Consider the following 16,103-nt stretch of genomic DNA (forward strand, 5'->3'; position numbering starts at 1 on the left):
AGAGGCTCCATGGGAATGGAACCCATATCATGTTGTTGCTCAGGGATAGGGAGGGGGATACATGGACTCCTTGCACAGACAACTGATATGTTCACCTCCTTTGCAGTATGCTGTGCTCTTCTGAGGATTTGTGAACGGCAATAGGATTGGGGGTGGGAGGGAACCAGAATACAGAGTCTGCGTTCAGAGACTACTTCAGGTACTGATCTTAATAGCTTGTGCAGAGGAGCTGTGAAGCCACCCTGTGGTCTCTAGTTCCCACCCCCTGCTCTGGCTTTGAACTGGCCTCTGGAGTTGTCCCTAGGTGAGAAGAGAGGTTGTATATTTTCTTTGAAGAGTCTTGCTTGGGTGAGCAGCTGGGGAGGTCAGAAAGCGGCTCCAAGCCTGGCTACAGGGTGTAAGTTACATTTTAACCTTTGGTTGCAAATCCTTTAACAAAGTAGAGGAAAAACTCTTTGGAGTTTTCCACTGAATGCATCCGATGAAGTGAGCTGTAGCTCACGAAAACTTACGCTCAAATAAATTTGTTAGTCTCTAAGGTGCCGCAAGTACTCCTTTTCTTTCTTTGGAGAACCTGATTTCTCTAAAGAACGTACTTTCCTCAGATGGCACAAAGCCGTGTAAAAGAAAGCAGCCCCCATTTTTCCAAGCACAGCACTTCTGCAAGCTCACTCAGGGAGAATAAATTCTCCCCATTTACAAACTGATAGTTGTGAAGAGGTTCTAGTTACAAGTTGCATTCTCACAACAACTACCCAACGACCTGTGGTTTGGCTATCGGGTTAGGTTCACCCACTAAGGAGGCAGCAGCGTTGCTGATGTTCTTGGCACCTCCTCGGCAGATATTAATAGTAACATGTCCTGGGCACCTGCTTCACAGTTTAACTGTTAGCTCTCTACCCCTCCTCTCCTCGCAGAAGAGACGTTTCTAACACTGATAAATCGATTTATCTGGGTATGAAGAATATCTAGAGTTGTTATGCTTGCAAAAAATTTGGAAGGGATATTAAAGCTCATGCTCTGGGGCTTAAGGCAATCCATAACTGTTAGAAATCAGGGTGAGGCCTAATGTGAGGGGCAGATGATCACCTCTGCTCCTGCAGAGTTATTGCACCTTCCTCGGAAGGGTCTAGTACTGGCCACTATTGGAGAGAGGATATTGGACTTGGTGGCCCTTGAATCTGTTCCAGTCTGGCGATTCCTACGATCCTGGGGCGCTTCTCTTGCCTTTGAGATCTCTGATTCTTTTGGAAACTCGTTCCGTACCCTCATTTCTCACTGGCTTGCTATAGAGTCCCGAGCAAGCAAGGAACCACTCGCCTTCAAGACAGATACTCTCTTTTTACTTCGCGCGCAGGCCAGAGGAAGGTACTATGTTTCTCCTCTGAATTTGCTCTTGAGGATTTTGCCTAACCTGAAAGTAACTTCAGTAAGAAACCAACGGCCTGGTTTCCCAGAACTGTGCATTTAACTTGCCTGTGCAGTAACAAAGATGATGCATACAGGTGACCAGTTAGATGCTTAGCTAGCCACTTGTGCATGGTATGCGAGTGCACAGATTAGTCCTGGAGTTTTGCCATTGCCACTCAGTTCTGAAACTCAAGAGGTGGGTATGAGAGCCAGTGGCACGCTGCAGAGAGCACTCATCCTGTGGAAGAAGCTATGCTGCAGGAAGCAAGTCCTCTGTCAAAGAGAAGGCAGGCAGTTCGGTGTGTGGTCCCACAGAAGGCCATGGGGATGGTGCCAGCTTGCAGCAGTTGCTTCCCACGAAGCACAGCAGCTTTACTTCAGGGAGATGAGCTAGGACTCTAAATTTTCAAGGTCCCGTAGGCCTCCAGGCCCAGTCCCATGAAGACTCTCCACGTACATACCCGTCTTCTTCATAAGAAAATATCTAGCACCACAGACTTGTCTCCGCATTCTGATTTTTTTTTTCTGCTCAATGCCTTGTAATGTGTTTACATTTTTTGTTTTAACCTGATTACTGCTAAAGTACTGAATGTACCCTGGTTTGGCACAAGTACGTGTACTTCCTGCATACGCGGAAGGAAGTTGTTTTCCTGGATTTAGAGTGACCCAGATGACTTTTCAACATGTCAAGTTGACCTTGCAGAGATGTGCGACGGCAGGCTGTAATGTGGGAATAGATAGAGGAAGACGGGCTGCGGTGGAAAGATAGATTTGTGAGTCATTGGCATGGAATGATAGGTGAAGCTATGGGAGGGCTGTGGTTACCTGGAGAAGAGTAAGGGGCTGAGGGTGGATTCCTGATGAAGCCCTACAGAAGTTGAGAGGAGAGGACAGCTACCTATAAAAAGAGATGCCTGGAAGGGTGGACAGAGGTAAGAGGAGAACCAGTGAGGGGACAGTAATGGAAGCCAAAGGACAAGAGGATGTTGAGAAGGTGGGTGCAGTCAAGAGTGTCAAACGTAACAGAGCAGAGGCTGATGAGGATGGAATAAAGGACTTGCTCTTTGATCAAGAAGAGATGGTTTAAAAGCTCTGAGAACAGTTTCATTGGAGTGGTGAGGCTCCAGGATGGAGCTGGTGAGGTGCTCAAGGCAGTGATTGTAGATGGCCTATTCTGTGAGTTTGGAGGTGAAGAGTAAAAGATGGAGGGGGAAATGAAGTTGAGGGGCTGCTTTATGAGGCTAGGAGAGATGAGGGCATGCCTGTTTTGTCAGGGCAATGAGCCCAAAGAGTGTGAGGGGTTTTAAATGGTGAGAGTGGGGGTAAGCAGGATGAGGAGGTGGGGGAGGTTAGAAGTGGAGAGCAGATGAGAAACCTACATGTTGGTGACAAGAGGATGGAGGAGATCGAAGATGCATCTTGGAGAGACTCGAGGGATAGTCTGCAACAAAGAAGAGAGCAGGGTGGAGATTTGGACTGTCAAAAAAAAAAAAAAAAAAGTCATGAGCCTTAACAGATTAAAGGTTGTGAAAGAGGCAAAGGAGGTGAGTAGTAGAGGTCAGAGAGAAAGAACTTGGAAACTGAGATATTGTGGAAGGAGCAATATTTAGTGAAGAACAGATCAAGCAAGCGGCCATTCTAGTGAGTGGGGCAGTTGATCGAAAGTTGGAGATCAAAAACGGTGAGTTGGTTGGAGGTTAGGGTTTTTCAGATGGGATCTCTACATGGAAGTTGTTGCCACAGCAGAGGGTGGGAGATTGACACCTGGATCTCCCTCATTTCCTCTCCTCGCAATGTTAAAGTGGAAGATAGTGTAACAGGAAAATGAGGAACATAAAGACTATAGCAGCTGTAGCTGTGATGTTCAGCAAGTGAATTACTTGCCCCATTTTCCTCCTGATTTTGTCAGCTCCCATAGCTCAGTAATTTAGATTGTAAATTCATCTGTGCTGGGATTGTCTTATTGTCTTATTTGTAAGGCACTACGTACACTTGCTGTGCTGTATACATAACTGGTTCTGAAACCATCTTTTCCCCATTTATTTCTGATAGTTGGGTGTCCCGAGACCCCCACACATAATTTATTTTTCCCTGTGTGAGGCTTGCGGGGAATGTCCTACATGGAATTATCATGTCTGCGATTTCCAGTATCCTCTGACAGCTTTTTAATGCCAATCCGAGGAATGCTTTTCTAGCCACAGTGAAAATCTTGTAATTTGGGTGGGCAATATGGAACACCACAAAATAAAACCACAAACAACCTATGTGGAACAGTACCTTGTGCCTTGAGAATTATATTGGGGGGGCATAGCTACAGTTTCAGTGATAAATGGGAAAATGTCCTTTCCCTGGATTTATATCCTAAGCCTGGCTGTGGTCAGAATTGGTCTACATTACAAAAGTCATCACATGCTTTAGCATGATTCTCGGTTTCTTCTCAAGGATTAGAAAAACTGCGTAAATGGGTTTCTGTACCCGGTAGCATGTTGTCCCACTACTTGGTCACAGGGCAACTCTGAAATCACTGCTACTAAGAGTATGTCTACACTGCTCACATTACAGCATGGCCGCGCTGTGATTTGGGCAGTGTAGACACTCCTTGTTGCTGGGGGAGAGCTCTCCCAGCGATTTTAAAAAACAAAACACCACCACCCCGAATGAGCGGTGCGCTCCTGGCGATAAAGCACTGTTTATACTGGTGCTTTTCAGGCTAAAACTTTTGTCACTCGGGGGGGTGTTTTTTCGCTCCCCTGAGCGACTAAAGTTTTAGCGCTGAAAGTAGCAGTGTAGATACAGCCGTAAAAAAGGAAACTGGTGGTTCTTTTGTGTCCTCGGTGTATTCCCATTTGTGTTGCTGAGCCAAGGGGCCCTTCTAGAAGGACAGTACTTGTTGGTACTGCATGAGCTACCAGCAGACACTGGATGTTTGGAGCAGAGGGTTGAAAAGACCTATGTAACTCCAGTTTCTTCCTTTCAGCAGCTAGCTGCAGATGTAGGGCTTGTCGCTCTCTGTGCATAGAGTGACTTCTGGTGTGTGTGTTTTGTTTTGTTTTTTTAAACCAAGAGTTTCTATCTATCCTTGTAGTTCAGCTAAGTTGCGCCATAGCATGCTAAATATTTCCAGTGATCCAGAGATCAGTTAGCTATGGCAGATCCACTTTGCAAGGATCTGGTGAAGGTCAGGTTTAAGTGGTATGAGTCATACTCCTTCATGTTCCCTTAGGTTGAATCACACACTCACTGTTGATTTTGCCTGCGGAACCACATTCCCTGGATTGCTGCCTGAATGTAATCGTGTCTTGGGCCTGTACCAACAGCAAGTGGAGTGGAGGCTCAATGTCGTCTTCACAGCAAAGGCCTTATGAGCCAAGTCTCTGGATCTGGCAGCAGCTCAGCATCATAAGAATGGCCATGTTAATTCAGACCAATGGTCCATCTAGCCCAGTATCCTGTCTTCTGACAGCAGCCAGTGCCAGATACTTCGGAGGGAATGATAAGGGCAATTAGCGAGTGATCCATCCCCTGTCATCCAGTCCCAGCTTTTGGCAGTCGGAAGTGTAGGGACACCAAGAGCATGGATTTGCCCCCCTGCCATCTTGGCTAATAGCCACTGATGGACCTATTCTCTTTTGAACCCTGTTATAGTGTTGCATTCGCAACATCTCTGATGGCGAGTTCCACGTGTTGTGTGAACAAGTACTTCCTTGTGTTTGTTTTAAAGCAGCTGCCTGTTAATTTAAGCGGTGACCTCTGGTTCTTGAGTTATGTGAAGGGGTAAATAACACTTCCTTATTTACTTTCTCCACGTTATTCATGATTTTATAGATCTCTGTTGTATTCTTCTTCCGTCGTCTCTTTTCTAAGCTGAACAGTCCTAGCCTTTTTACTCTCTCCTCCTGTGGAAGCTGTTCCATAAACCTTATCATTTGTGTTGCCCTTCTCTTTCTATTTACCAATTCTAATGTATCTTTTTTTGAGATGGGATGACCAAGAGGTGTGGGCATATCATGGATTTACATAGAGATATCATGACATTTTCTGTCTTCTGTATTCTTTTCCTAATGGTTCCTAACTTTGATAGTTTTTTTTTTTGACTATCATTGCTTAATGAGCAGTTGGTTTCAGAGAACTATCCATGATGACTCCAAAATCTTTTTTGAATGGTAACAGCTAATTTAGACCCCATCGTTTTGTACATATAGTTGGGATTATTTTTTTCTAGTGTGCATTGCTTTGCATTTATCAACATTGAATTTCATCTGCCATTTTGTTGTTCTGCCTCTGTGAAAGGATTCAGTAGGCTGCCTTGGGCTTCAAAGCTGGACAAGTTGGGAACTTGCTTCCAGATTATCATACTTGTAGTTCTGAAATCTGTGGCTGCTACCAAGCAGAACATTGAGGACCCAAGAACCAAAGCATCAGCACAGATGTGCTAAGGCTGACTTCAGCTTTTAAGTGATCTTAAAAGACTTTTCATCAGAAACTGTAGAACATTGGTAAGGGATGCAAAAGGACACAAGGAGATGGCCAGCAGAGTCAAGGACAATAAAGAGTAGGGTTCTTTTAAGTATATTGGGAACAAAAGGAGTCCTAATAGTGATACTAGCCCAGTTCTTGATGGAAATGGTAGAACTGTCAATAATGCAGGAATGTTCAATAAGTATTTCTGTGCAGTATTTGTGAAAAAGATAAATAATATAAACAAAGGATAATTAAATACTTTCCATTTCAACAGTAACTGATGAGAAGGTTAAATAGCAGCTATTAAAGTTAGACATTAAAAATCAGCAGGTCTGGATAACTTGCATTCAAGAATTTTAAAAGATTTGTGGAGGAGCTCTCTGGACTGTTAATGTTGATTCTCAGTAAATCTTGGAATACTGCGGAAGTTCCAGAGGACTGGAAGAATGTTGTTACAGTTTTTTAAAAAGGGTAAAATGGACAACCTAGGTAATTATAGCTCTGTTCAGTGTGATTTAAATCCTGAGCAAAATAATGGAACAGCAGATATGGGACTCGAGTATAAAGAAATAAAAGGGTAATATAATGCCAGACAAGATAGGGTTATGGAAATGTATTTGTATTATCATAGCACCCTAGAGCCAAGCCCCAGTATTGGATCAAAAAAAACGAGGGTCCTTATGGCACTTTAGAGACTAACAAATTTATTTGGGCATAAGCTTTTGTTGGCTAGAACCCACTTCATCAGATGAATGGAGTGAAAATACAGGAGCAAGTATAAATATGTGAAAGGATGGGAGGGTTGCTTTACCAAGTCTGAGGTCAGTCTAATGAGTTAAATCAATTAACAGCAGGATACCAAAGGAGGAAAAATAACTTTTGAAGTGGTAAGAGAGTGGCCCCTTACAGACAGTTGACAAGAAGGTGTGAGTAACAGTAGGGAGAAATTAGTATTGGGGAAATTAAATTTAGGTTTTGTAATGACCCAACCACTCCCAGTCTCTATTCAGGCCTAATCTGATGGTATCCAGTTTGCAAATTAATTCCACTTCTGCAGCTTCACATTGGAGTCTGTTTTCAAAGTTTTTTGTTGAAGAATTGCCACTTTTAGATCTGTTGTTGAGTGACCAGAGAGATTGAAGTGTTCTCCTACTGGTTTTTGAATGTTGTGATTCCTGATGAAACCAGTTATGTATCAAGACTGCCTTATGCTAGGTGCTGTACAAACACAGAACAAAAAGACAGTCCTTGCCCTTAAAGAGCTTACAATCTAGGTACAAGACAGGCGACAACAAATGAATACAGACAGACCCATGGGGGTGGGGGGAAGTACAAGGAAATACTGCAATATGACTCTCCATACATCAGCAGCTGAACTGCTGTCAGGTTTTTTGTAGGCCTCGCAGCTAAAGAGAGTTTGAAGCAGCATTTTGAAGGATGATAACGAGGCAGGTCTGTGAAGGCTGAGATCATGGGCCGGTCAGAGACGGGAATCAACTTTTTGATACTGAATGAGGTATGATAAGTAGGGTTGGGACAGCTTGTGAAGTGCCTTGAAAGTAAAGGCAAGTCGTTTATTTTTGATCTTGTCCAACTGGATATCTTTTTGTGAAGATTACAGTTTTATTTGATAATGGTAATAGTGTTGATGTAATATACTTAGACTTTTGTAAGGTGTTTGACTTGGTACCTCACAACATTTTGCTTAAGAAGATAGAACAATACAAAGTCAATATGGAACATATTAAATAGTTCAAAAACTGGTTAACAGGTGATAGGTCTCAAGATGCAGTTGTAAACATGAAATCATCTAGTGGGTTTCTGCAGAGTTTGGTTCTTGGCCCTGTGCTTTTTAATATTTTTGTAAATGATCTGGGGGAGTGGTAAATAATAGAGAGGACAGGTCACTGATATAGAGCAATCTGGATTGCTTGGTAAGCAGGGCATAAGCAAATAATATACAATTCAGTATGGCCACATGTCAGGTTGTATGTCTAGGAACAAAGATGCAGGCCTTACTTACAGGCTGGGGGACTCTATCCTGGGAAGCGAGACTCTGAAAAAGGCCGGGGTGGGGCATGGTAGATTATTGGCTGAACATGAGCTCCCAGTACGACAATGAAGTCAAAAGGGCTAATACCATCCTTGGATGTTTAAGTGGAAATCTCAAGTAGCAGTAGGGTGAGTATATTGCCTCTATATTTGGCACTGATGCAACCATTATTGAAATATTGTGTCCAGGTCTGATGTCTGCAATTCCAGAATGAGGGTGAAAAATTAGAGAGGATTCAGAGAAGTGCCACAAGCATGACTAGAAAACGTACCTTATAATGAGAGATTCAAGGAGCTCAATCTATGTAATTTAACAGAAATCTGACGAGCCCGCTATTATTATTCTAGCACACAAAGGTATAAAAAACTCCAATGACTGGAAGTTGAAGCTAGACAAATTCAGACTAGAAATGAAGTGCAAATTTTGAACAGTGAGGGTAATTTAACCATTTGGAACAACTTACTCCAAGGGTTGTGGTGGATTCTCTATCACTGAAAATTTTTTAAATCCATATTGGATGGTTTTCTAAAAGATCTGCTTTGGTTCAACCACAGCTATTGGATTTGAGCAGGGATTCAGGGAAGTTCTGTGGTCTGTGTTATGCTGGAGGTCAGACTAGATTATCACAATGATCCTTTTGGTCTTAAAAGCTGTGAATCAGTGCCAGGTATTTTTAAAATGCCAAAGAAGGTTAGCATATTGCATCCTATCTACTTGACATTTGCATAACGTCCCTGTAGCAATGGCAGCTATTGCTTACATGGAAAAGTAGTATTGGGAAAGGCTATAGTGTGTTGTATGTTTCAACTTCTAAAAAATGCAATTGAACAGCTGGAAGCAAAGAGGGAAAAGCCAACACTATGTGATCAGCCATCTTTCTGGGGAAACCAGTAAGCGCTTCATGAGTCAATGTGAGCAAATCTGTCCTTGGTCTCTAATGAGAATCTCCATATTTCCTAATGGTATTGTCAGGCCTGCAATGTCAGGAAGACCCTTATCCTGTATTCTGACCAAGTCACTCTACCTTCTGGCTTCGACACAGACTACTTCTGCGCTGATTCACTCTGTAGAAGTGCAAAGGGATTCTCCTGCACTCTAGAAAGCCAGTCAGTGTGAAAGGTTTCAGAGTAGCAGCCGTGTTAGTCTGTATTCGCAAAAAGAAAAGGAGTACTTGTGGCACCTTAGAGACTAACAAATTTATTAGAGCATAAGCTTTCGTGAGCTACAGCTCACTTCATCGGATGCATTTGGTGGAAAAAACAGAGGAGAGATTTATATACACACACACACAGAGAACATGAAACAATGGGTTTATCATACACACTGTAGGGAGAGTGATCACTTAAGATAAGCCATCACCAGCAGCAGGGGGGGAAAGGAGGAAAACCTTTCATGGTGACAAGCAAGGTAGGCTAATTCCAGCAGTTAACAAGAATATCAGAGGAACAGTGGGGGGTGGGGTGGGAGGGAGAAATACCATGGGGAAATAGTTTTACTTTGTGTAATGACTCATCCATTCCCAGTCTCTATTCAAGCCTAAGTTAATTGTATCCAGTTTGCAAATTAATTCCAATTCAGCAGTCTCTCGTTGGAGTCTGTTTTTGAAGCTTTTTTGTTGAAGTATAGCCACTCTTAGGTCTGTGATCGAGTGACCAGAGAGATTGAAGTGTTCTCCAACTGGTTTTTGAATGTTATAATTCTTGACGTCTGATTTGTGTCCATTCATTCTTTTGCGTAGAGACTGTCCAGTTTGGCCAATGTACATGGCAGAGGGGCATTGCTGGCACATGATGGCATATATCACATTGGTAGATGCGCAGGTGAACGAGCCTCTGATAGTGTGGCTGATGTGATTAGGTCCTATGATGGTATCCCCTGAATAGATATGTGGACAGAGTTGGCAACGGGCTTTGTTGCAAGGATAGGTTCCTGGGTTAGTGGTTCTGTTAGGTTACTCTCAGAAGTGGAGAAAGTTTTCCTCTATGGGCAGTGGATAACAATCTATGTTCCGCCTCCATATCTTTTCTTTTGGGCTATTCGCTCAGCGTCGTCTTGTCTTCAGTTGAGCTGCACCTGTCTGCCATCTAAGCATGTCACTTGCAGTGGATAGTTCTGCGACCTCCAGTTGCCTGACAACCACCGGATTTTGAAAGGGCTGGTTGTTGTCTTCTGAAGGTTAGAGGATCTGTCCTGACATGGAACCTTGACTTGGTGCTGACAAAGATGAGGGATTCAGCTTTAGAGTCCTTGGTCTACTGCTCCTTGTTCCTCCTAGTGTTAAAATCAGCATTACTAATCTGGGGGAGGAGTGCATTGTGTGCTTCAAGGGTTGATCCTACCTTCTCCTCATTCCAGGGGGATGAACTTGCTCTGTATCCTCATCCTAAGTTCTTGCTAAAAGCAGTATCCGAATAACATCTATCTCAGGTGATTTATTTCTCAGATTCCTCCTGTAACTTAACTGCATATTCAAGGTGCCCAGAGAAATGTGTGTTTCTATTTTGGATGGGGATAAAACAATTAGGAATAGCTTTCTTGTAACCTTTGGATGATCGGTGGAAGGGAGATGCCACTTCCATTCAGCACCTGCCTAAGTGAATTAGGCTGTACGTCAAAAATAATATACCTTAGCGAGGATGATGGCACCTGCGTGATTTGATGCTCACTTTACTAGAGCTGAGATAACATTAATGAAACCCTGTGAAATGTTTCTGTATAGAAATCTGCAAGGCTCATCCCTGGGGTTCTAATCATATCTTTTGCAGCACTACTCTCTTAACTTGGCATCTAGATCTTATACTATGAGACAGCAGTTCTGTGATCCATGATTAATTAGAACTCATCAGCCTACCTTCCCTGAGGGCTGAACTGCTGGCTAGACTCAGACAAGCAGGACAACGCAGAGGCTGCCGCGGAGTGAAGATTAAGATTACTTATAAGAAACGGTGGCTATTTTAAGAATGTTGCCTCTGCATAGTCTCACTGCTCACCTACCTTCCCCTCTTCGTATGAGTTCTACTTACACAACGCTCTGTGGGTTAGTAGTAGGAAATGAGGGAGTGGGGACTGCACAGTCCTTTATAACCTCACCTCTGACCGATTGGTGCTGCAAGAGGCTGCTGGTGCAGTCCGGACAGGCTCCAGAAGGGTCCCACCGCAGCAGCCCTGAGGAGTACATCTCACAAGCATGAATGTGTAGAGGCAGCAGTAGCAGTAATACTAACTGTATTTTTCTGAGCTTGATTAGGGTAAATGTTAGCACACGGGTGGCACCCCAAGACCCCAGCCAGGATTAGGGCCCATTGTGCTTGGAGCTGTACAACCACAGAAATAGACAATCTCTGCCCCAGAGGGCTTGCAATTAATTGCATTGTGCTGTACTATAATACAAGGTTTCACTAAGTAAAAGGCCATTGTTTATAAGGCTATGTCGGATGCCCTTGCATTATGATTAAATATGTCTTAACTTTCTTATTTTAGGCCAGAAATCTTCATACAGGAGAGTTGGCTGCTGTAAAAATTATCAAGTTAGAGCCAGGTAAGTTTTGCATTCTTTCCAAGTACTGTTGGGAGGCATGTACTCTGTCATTAAACACTGCCAGTTCCCCTGTATATTTGTTTTCACACAGCAGTAATAGGGCATTTGCATTTTATTACCATTCACTGAAAAAAAAAATGGTAGTTGCAGTAGTTTCAGTGGTCAGGCTTCAGGAAACGCTACAGATTATTTAAAGCATGATACACAATTACCTTTGGTTATTTCCTTTTTGTTGTTTCTCCTTCTTTCTTATCTGTTTTATCTATCAGCTTTTAATTTATAACAGTGCGGTTTGTTTTATTACTTTAAAGGCAAGAGGCATTTCCCCGCCCCCCCCCCATAATTTGTTATAGAGTAGCCTGTACATTAATGTTTTAATGTCTGTTTACAGAGCTAGTGTTCATACCTCTCCTGCAGGCACACTCCCGCCTCCCCAAAAAAATATTCTATGGGAGAGGCAGAGAGGAACAGGCAGTGTTGCCGCCTTCCATCTCTCTTGTCCTTTCCCTCCTGTCCCTCACCTCCACCAAGCTTCCTGCTAGGGATGCTTTCCTAGGCAGTGATGACTCCCTGTCCCAGTTCCTTTGATTTCAGCCTCCTCCGTTTCCATGGTCTGCATGAGTCATTGTGCAAGAGCAGAGAGGTAAGGGGCAGTGCAAGTTCAGATTGAGGGAACTGGCTAATACCTATCTAGCTATGTTAGAAAAGCCAGTCTCTCTCACCCCTGCATGTTAATCTGCTGCCATTTTTCTATCCTGGGCTGATGAGAGCACTATAGATTTTCTCCTATCACCATCCTATCCCAGTGCAGGAGAAAAGATAAGTCACTGCCCAGGATACCTGTTGATCTGAAGACTGACCTTGAAGTCCTGCAAGGAGAGGTGAAATCAGGAAGGGTGTCCACAATGGAAATTGGGATGGGACAATTAACCTATTCCTGGAGTGTGAGAGAATTCCAACTCCTCTCCCAAAATGTAATCTGTATCACCCCTGAGTGTGCAGTGTTAATATTCCACTTCTTGCTCCCCTCTTCACTTTCAGATCCCTCCTTATAATTATCTTCCACTTATCCTTTCTATGTTTGTCACTCCACAACTTGCTCAGCCTGATCTCTTGTCCTTTGTTTTGTGTGGGATGCAGGACCTTCTTTGTTGAAGGCTGCACCTCTGCAATGTGCTCTTCCTATACACCACAGTGTTTTTGTGGCCTTCTTCAGGGAAGGAATACAGACTTGAGGGTGGGTGACGGGGAGGGGGCGGAGTACGTGTGTGAGTGAGTGACAGAGAGAGAGAGCACATGCTCGCGCTTGTGAGTAAGATGTGGATTTTATGTTTGTTGTTTCCTGGATTTTTTTTTTTTAACTGCAAGGTACCCACAAGTTGTGAGCAATGGATATCTAGAAATTAAAATGTATTTCTCTGCAGAACCCATCTTAAAAATCAATAAGGCCTTCTTGGAGGTCAGGCTAGATGGTCAAGATGGCATTTGTTCACACAATGCAGTCAACCTTTGGAACTCTTTGCCAGAGGTTGTTGTGAAGGCCAAGACTATAACAGCATTTTAAAAAGAACTAGATAAATTCATGGAGAATAAGTCCATCAATGGCTATTAGCCAGGATGGGCAGGGATGGCGTCCGTAGCCACTGTTTGCCAGAAGCTGGGAATGGGCGACGGGATGGATCACTTGATGATTTTCTGTTTGTTCCCTGTGAAACACCTGGCATTGGCCACTGTCGGAAGACAGGATACTGGGATAGATGGATCTTTGGTCTGATCCAGTATGGCCGTTCTTTATGTCCCTTCTGACCTTAAAGTCTGAGTCTTCTGCAAATCCAGCCCAGCGCATGTCTGACTAGGTTTAGCTGATTAGAAAACTCCCTATTCCAATGGCTGCGGCTCTGACTCACTTTTTACATAAACACCTTAATTCTAGTAGTCGCACTCTCGGAGCCCATTTATCCCAAACCAGAGCTAATTACCTGCTTAGATATTGGAGAGGTAGAGAACTGGGACCCAGGAGACCTGGGTCCTTTTCCCAGTTTTGTTTCTGTCTTGCTGTGTCACCTTGAACAAGTCACTTCACCTTTCTGTGCCTCTTGTCCTCTCAACTCTTGCTGATTTCTCTGTTCAGACTGTAAGCTCTTTGGCATAGGGACGCTCTCATATTTTGTGTCTATACAGTGCCCAGCACAATGGAGGCTTGATCTCAGTTGGGGCCTGTAGTTATGTGCTGCTACTAGCAATTGTTCATTGGCAAAATAGGAAGTTCTTGTTTACACATGTAAAATGCAGTTAGGGCTCTTTCTAATTATGTGATGTTAAAGGAGAGGAAAACAGAGTCAACATTAGTTTATACATAGATTCTGGTCAGCTTTATTCACTCATGTTTTCTTTTAGATAATATATCAAGAGGCAGTAAATCTTTCTTCCTACACTCTCAGCTGATGTACCCTAAATCGTAACCTCAGCTGGGGGCGTCACACTTACTGCAGAGAACAGGTTCTGCTGTCAAACACAAGGCCTGTGGATTGGCAGATGAGCTCCAACAGGTACTGCCAGCCTGTAGTGAGAGAGTTCAAGGCTAAATTTCAGAGTAGCAGCCCTGTTAGTCTGTATCCGCAAAAAGAACAGGAGGACTTGTGGCACCTTACAGACTAACACATTTATTTGAGCATACACTTTTGTGGGCTACAGCCCACTTCATTGGATGCATGCAGTGGAAAATACAGTAGGACGATTTTATATACACAGAGAACATGAAACGGTGGGTGTTACCAGGCACGCTATAACGAGAGTGATCAGTTAAGGTGAGCTATTACCAGCAGGAGAGAAAAAAAATCTTTTGTAGTGATAATCAAGATGGGCCGTTTCCAGCAGTTGATAAGAACGTGTGAGGAACGGTGGGGGGGGGGAATAAACATGGGGAAATAGTTTTACTTTGTGTAATGACACATCCACTCCCAGTCTTTATTCAAGCCTAATGTAATAGTGTCCAGTTTGCAAATTAATTCCAATTCAGCAGTATCTCATTGGAGTCTGTTTTTGAAGTTTTTTTTGTTGTAATATTGCGACTTTTCGGTCTGTAATCGAGTGACCAGAGAGATTGAAGTGTTCTCCGACTGGTTTTTGAATGTTACAATTCTTGACGTCTGATTGTGTCCATTTACTCTTTTGCATAGAGACTGTCCAGTTTGACCAATGTACATGGCAGAGGGGCATTGCTGGCACATGATGGCATATATCACATTGGTAGATGTGCCGGTGAATGAGCCTCTTATGGTGTGGCTGATGTGAGTAGGCCCTATGATGGTGTCTCTTGAATAGATATGTGAACACACTTGGCAATGGGCTTTGTTACAAGTATAGGTTCCTGGGTTAGTGTTTTTGTTGTGTGATTGCTGGTGAGTATTTGCTTCAGGTTGGGGGACTGTCTGTTAGCAAGGACTGGCCTGTCTCCCAAGATCTGTGAGAGTGATGGGGCGTCCTTCAGGATAGGTTGTAGATCCTTGATGATGTGTTGGAGAGGTTTTAGTTGGGGGCTGAAGGTGACGGCTAGTGGCGTTCTGTTACTTTTTGTTGGGCCTGTCCTGTAGTAGGTGACTTCTGGGTACTCTTCTGGCTCTGTCAATCTGTTTCTTCACTTCAGTAGGTGGGTATTGTAGTTTTAAGAACGCTTGATAGAGATCTTGTAGGCGTTTGTCTCTGTCTGAGGGCAAATGCGGAGCAAATGCGGTTCAGAGCTTGGCTGTAGACAATGGATTGTGTGGTGTGGTCTGGATGAAAGCTAGAGGCATGTAGGTAGGAATAGGGTCAGTAGATTTCCGGTATAGGGTGGTGTTTATGTGGCCATCACTTACTAGCACTGTAGTGTCCAGGGAGTGGATCTCTTGTGTGGACTGGTCCAGGCTGAGGTTGATGGTGGGATGGAAATTGTTGAAATCATGGTGGAATTCCTCAAGGGCTTCTGTTCCATGGGTCCAGATGAAGATGATGTCATCAATGTAGCGCAAGTAGAAGGCAGGGCAATGTTTTTTACGAAGAAGAGTGGGGTGGATTCACCTACTATGAATGCAATAAAACTGCCCCCCTTGAGCCCTTAGGTTTCTGCTCCTGATCCAGATGAAATAGACCAGATGCTTGTATGTTTTTATGTGCTGCCTGGAAAGCTGTGAGGCAGGGACTTAATCCTCTGCTGTTAGAGGGAGGTGTGGGGAGGGAAAGAACCTTCAGAAGCTAGGGATTGTCCCTGCCTGTGCACTTCACTTTGAGTAGCAGAGTGAAACATACAATCATGTGACCCATTTCCCTGCTGCTTAGAACACTTCTGTAATTAGCAATGGTGATTATAGCTTTGTAAATTTCACTGTACTGCTAGCCTGACTTGCCTCAGGCAAGTGACTTTTATTCACGTTTTTTAGATGATTACAAACCATTGCTAGCGTGAGTTCCTTCTTAGGAGGTGCTTGCACAGACTGCTGGTGAGGACCTTGTGGGGGTGGTATTTTTAAGGCTGGATTACAGTATTTCTTTATTCTCTGAAGTGTTTGCTCACATGGCCTCAATGATGCAGTCTGTTTAGAATGCAGCAGCTCACATCCTTTCAGGTAGACGTGGCTGTCTCAACATATCACACTCATCTTA

General features: G+C 43.6%; 1 protein-coding gene across 4 annotated transcripts in view; it reads left to right on the forward strand.

Moving 5' to 3' along the window:
* MAP4K5 (mitogen-activated protein kinase kinase kinase kinase 5) overlaps positions 1 to 16,103 on the forward strand; it is a 92,281-nt gene that overhangs the window by 15,024 nt on the left and 61,154 nt on the right. For 3 of the 4 annotated variants that reach the window (XM_038404684.2, XM_043515929.1, XM_038404680.2), the window contains exon 3: positions 11,405 to 11,462. The exons of the other annotated variant lie outside the window; for it this stretch is intronic. In XM_038404684.2, coding sequence (XP_038260612.1) covers positions 11,405 to 11,462 — 58 coding nt within the window. The remainder of the gene's footprint in view (positions 1 to 11,404; positions 11,463 to 16,103) is intronic. 4 annotated transcript variants of the gene reach the window in all.

This window comes from Dermochelys coriacea, chromosome 6, assembly GCF_009764565.3.
Source record: "Dermochelys coriacea isolate rDerCor1 chromosome 6, rDerCor1.pri.v4, whole genome shotgun sequence".
Lineage (NCBI taxonomy): Eukaryota > Metazoa > Chordata > Testudines > Dermochelyidae > Dermochelys > Dermochelys coriacea.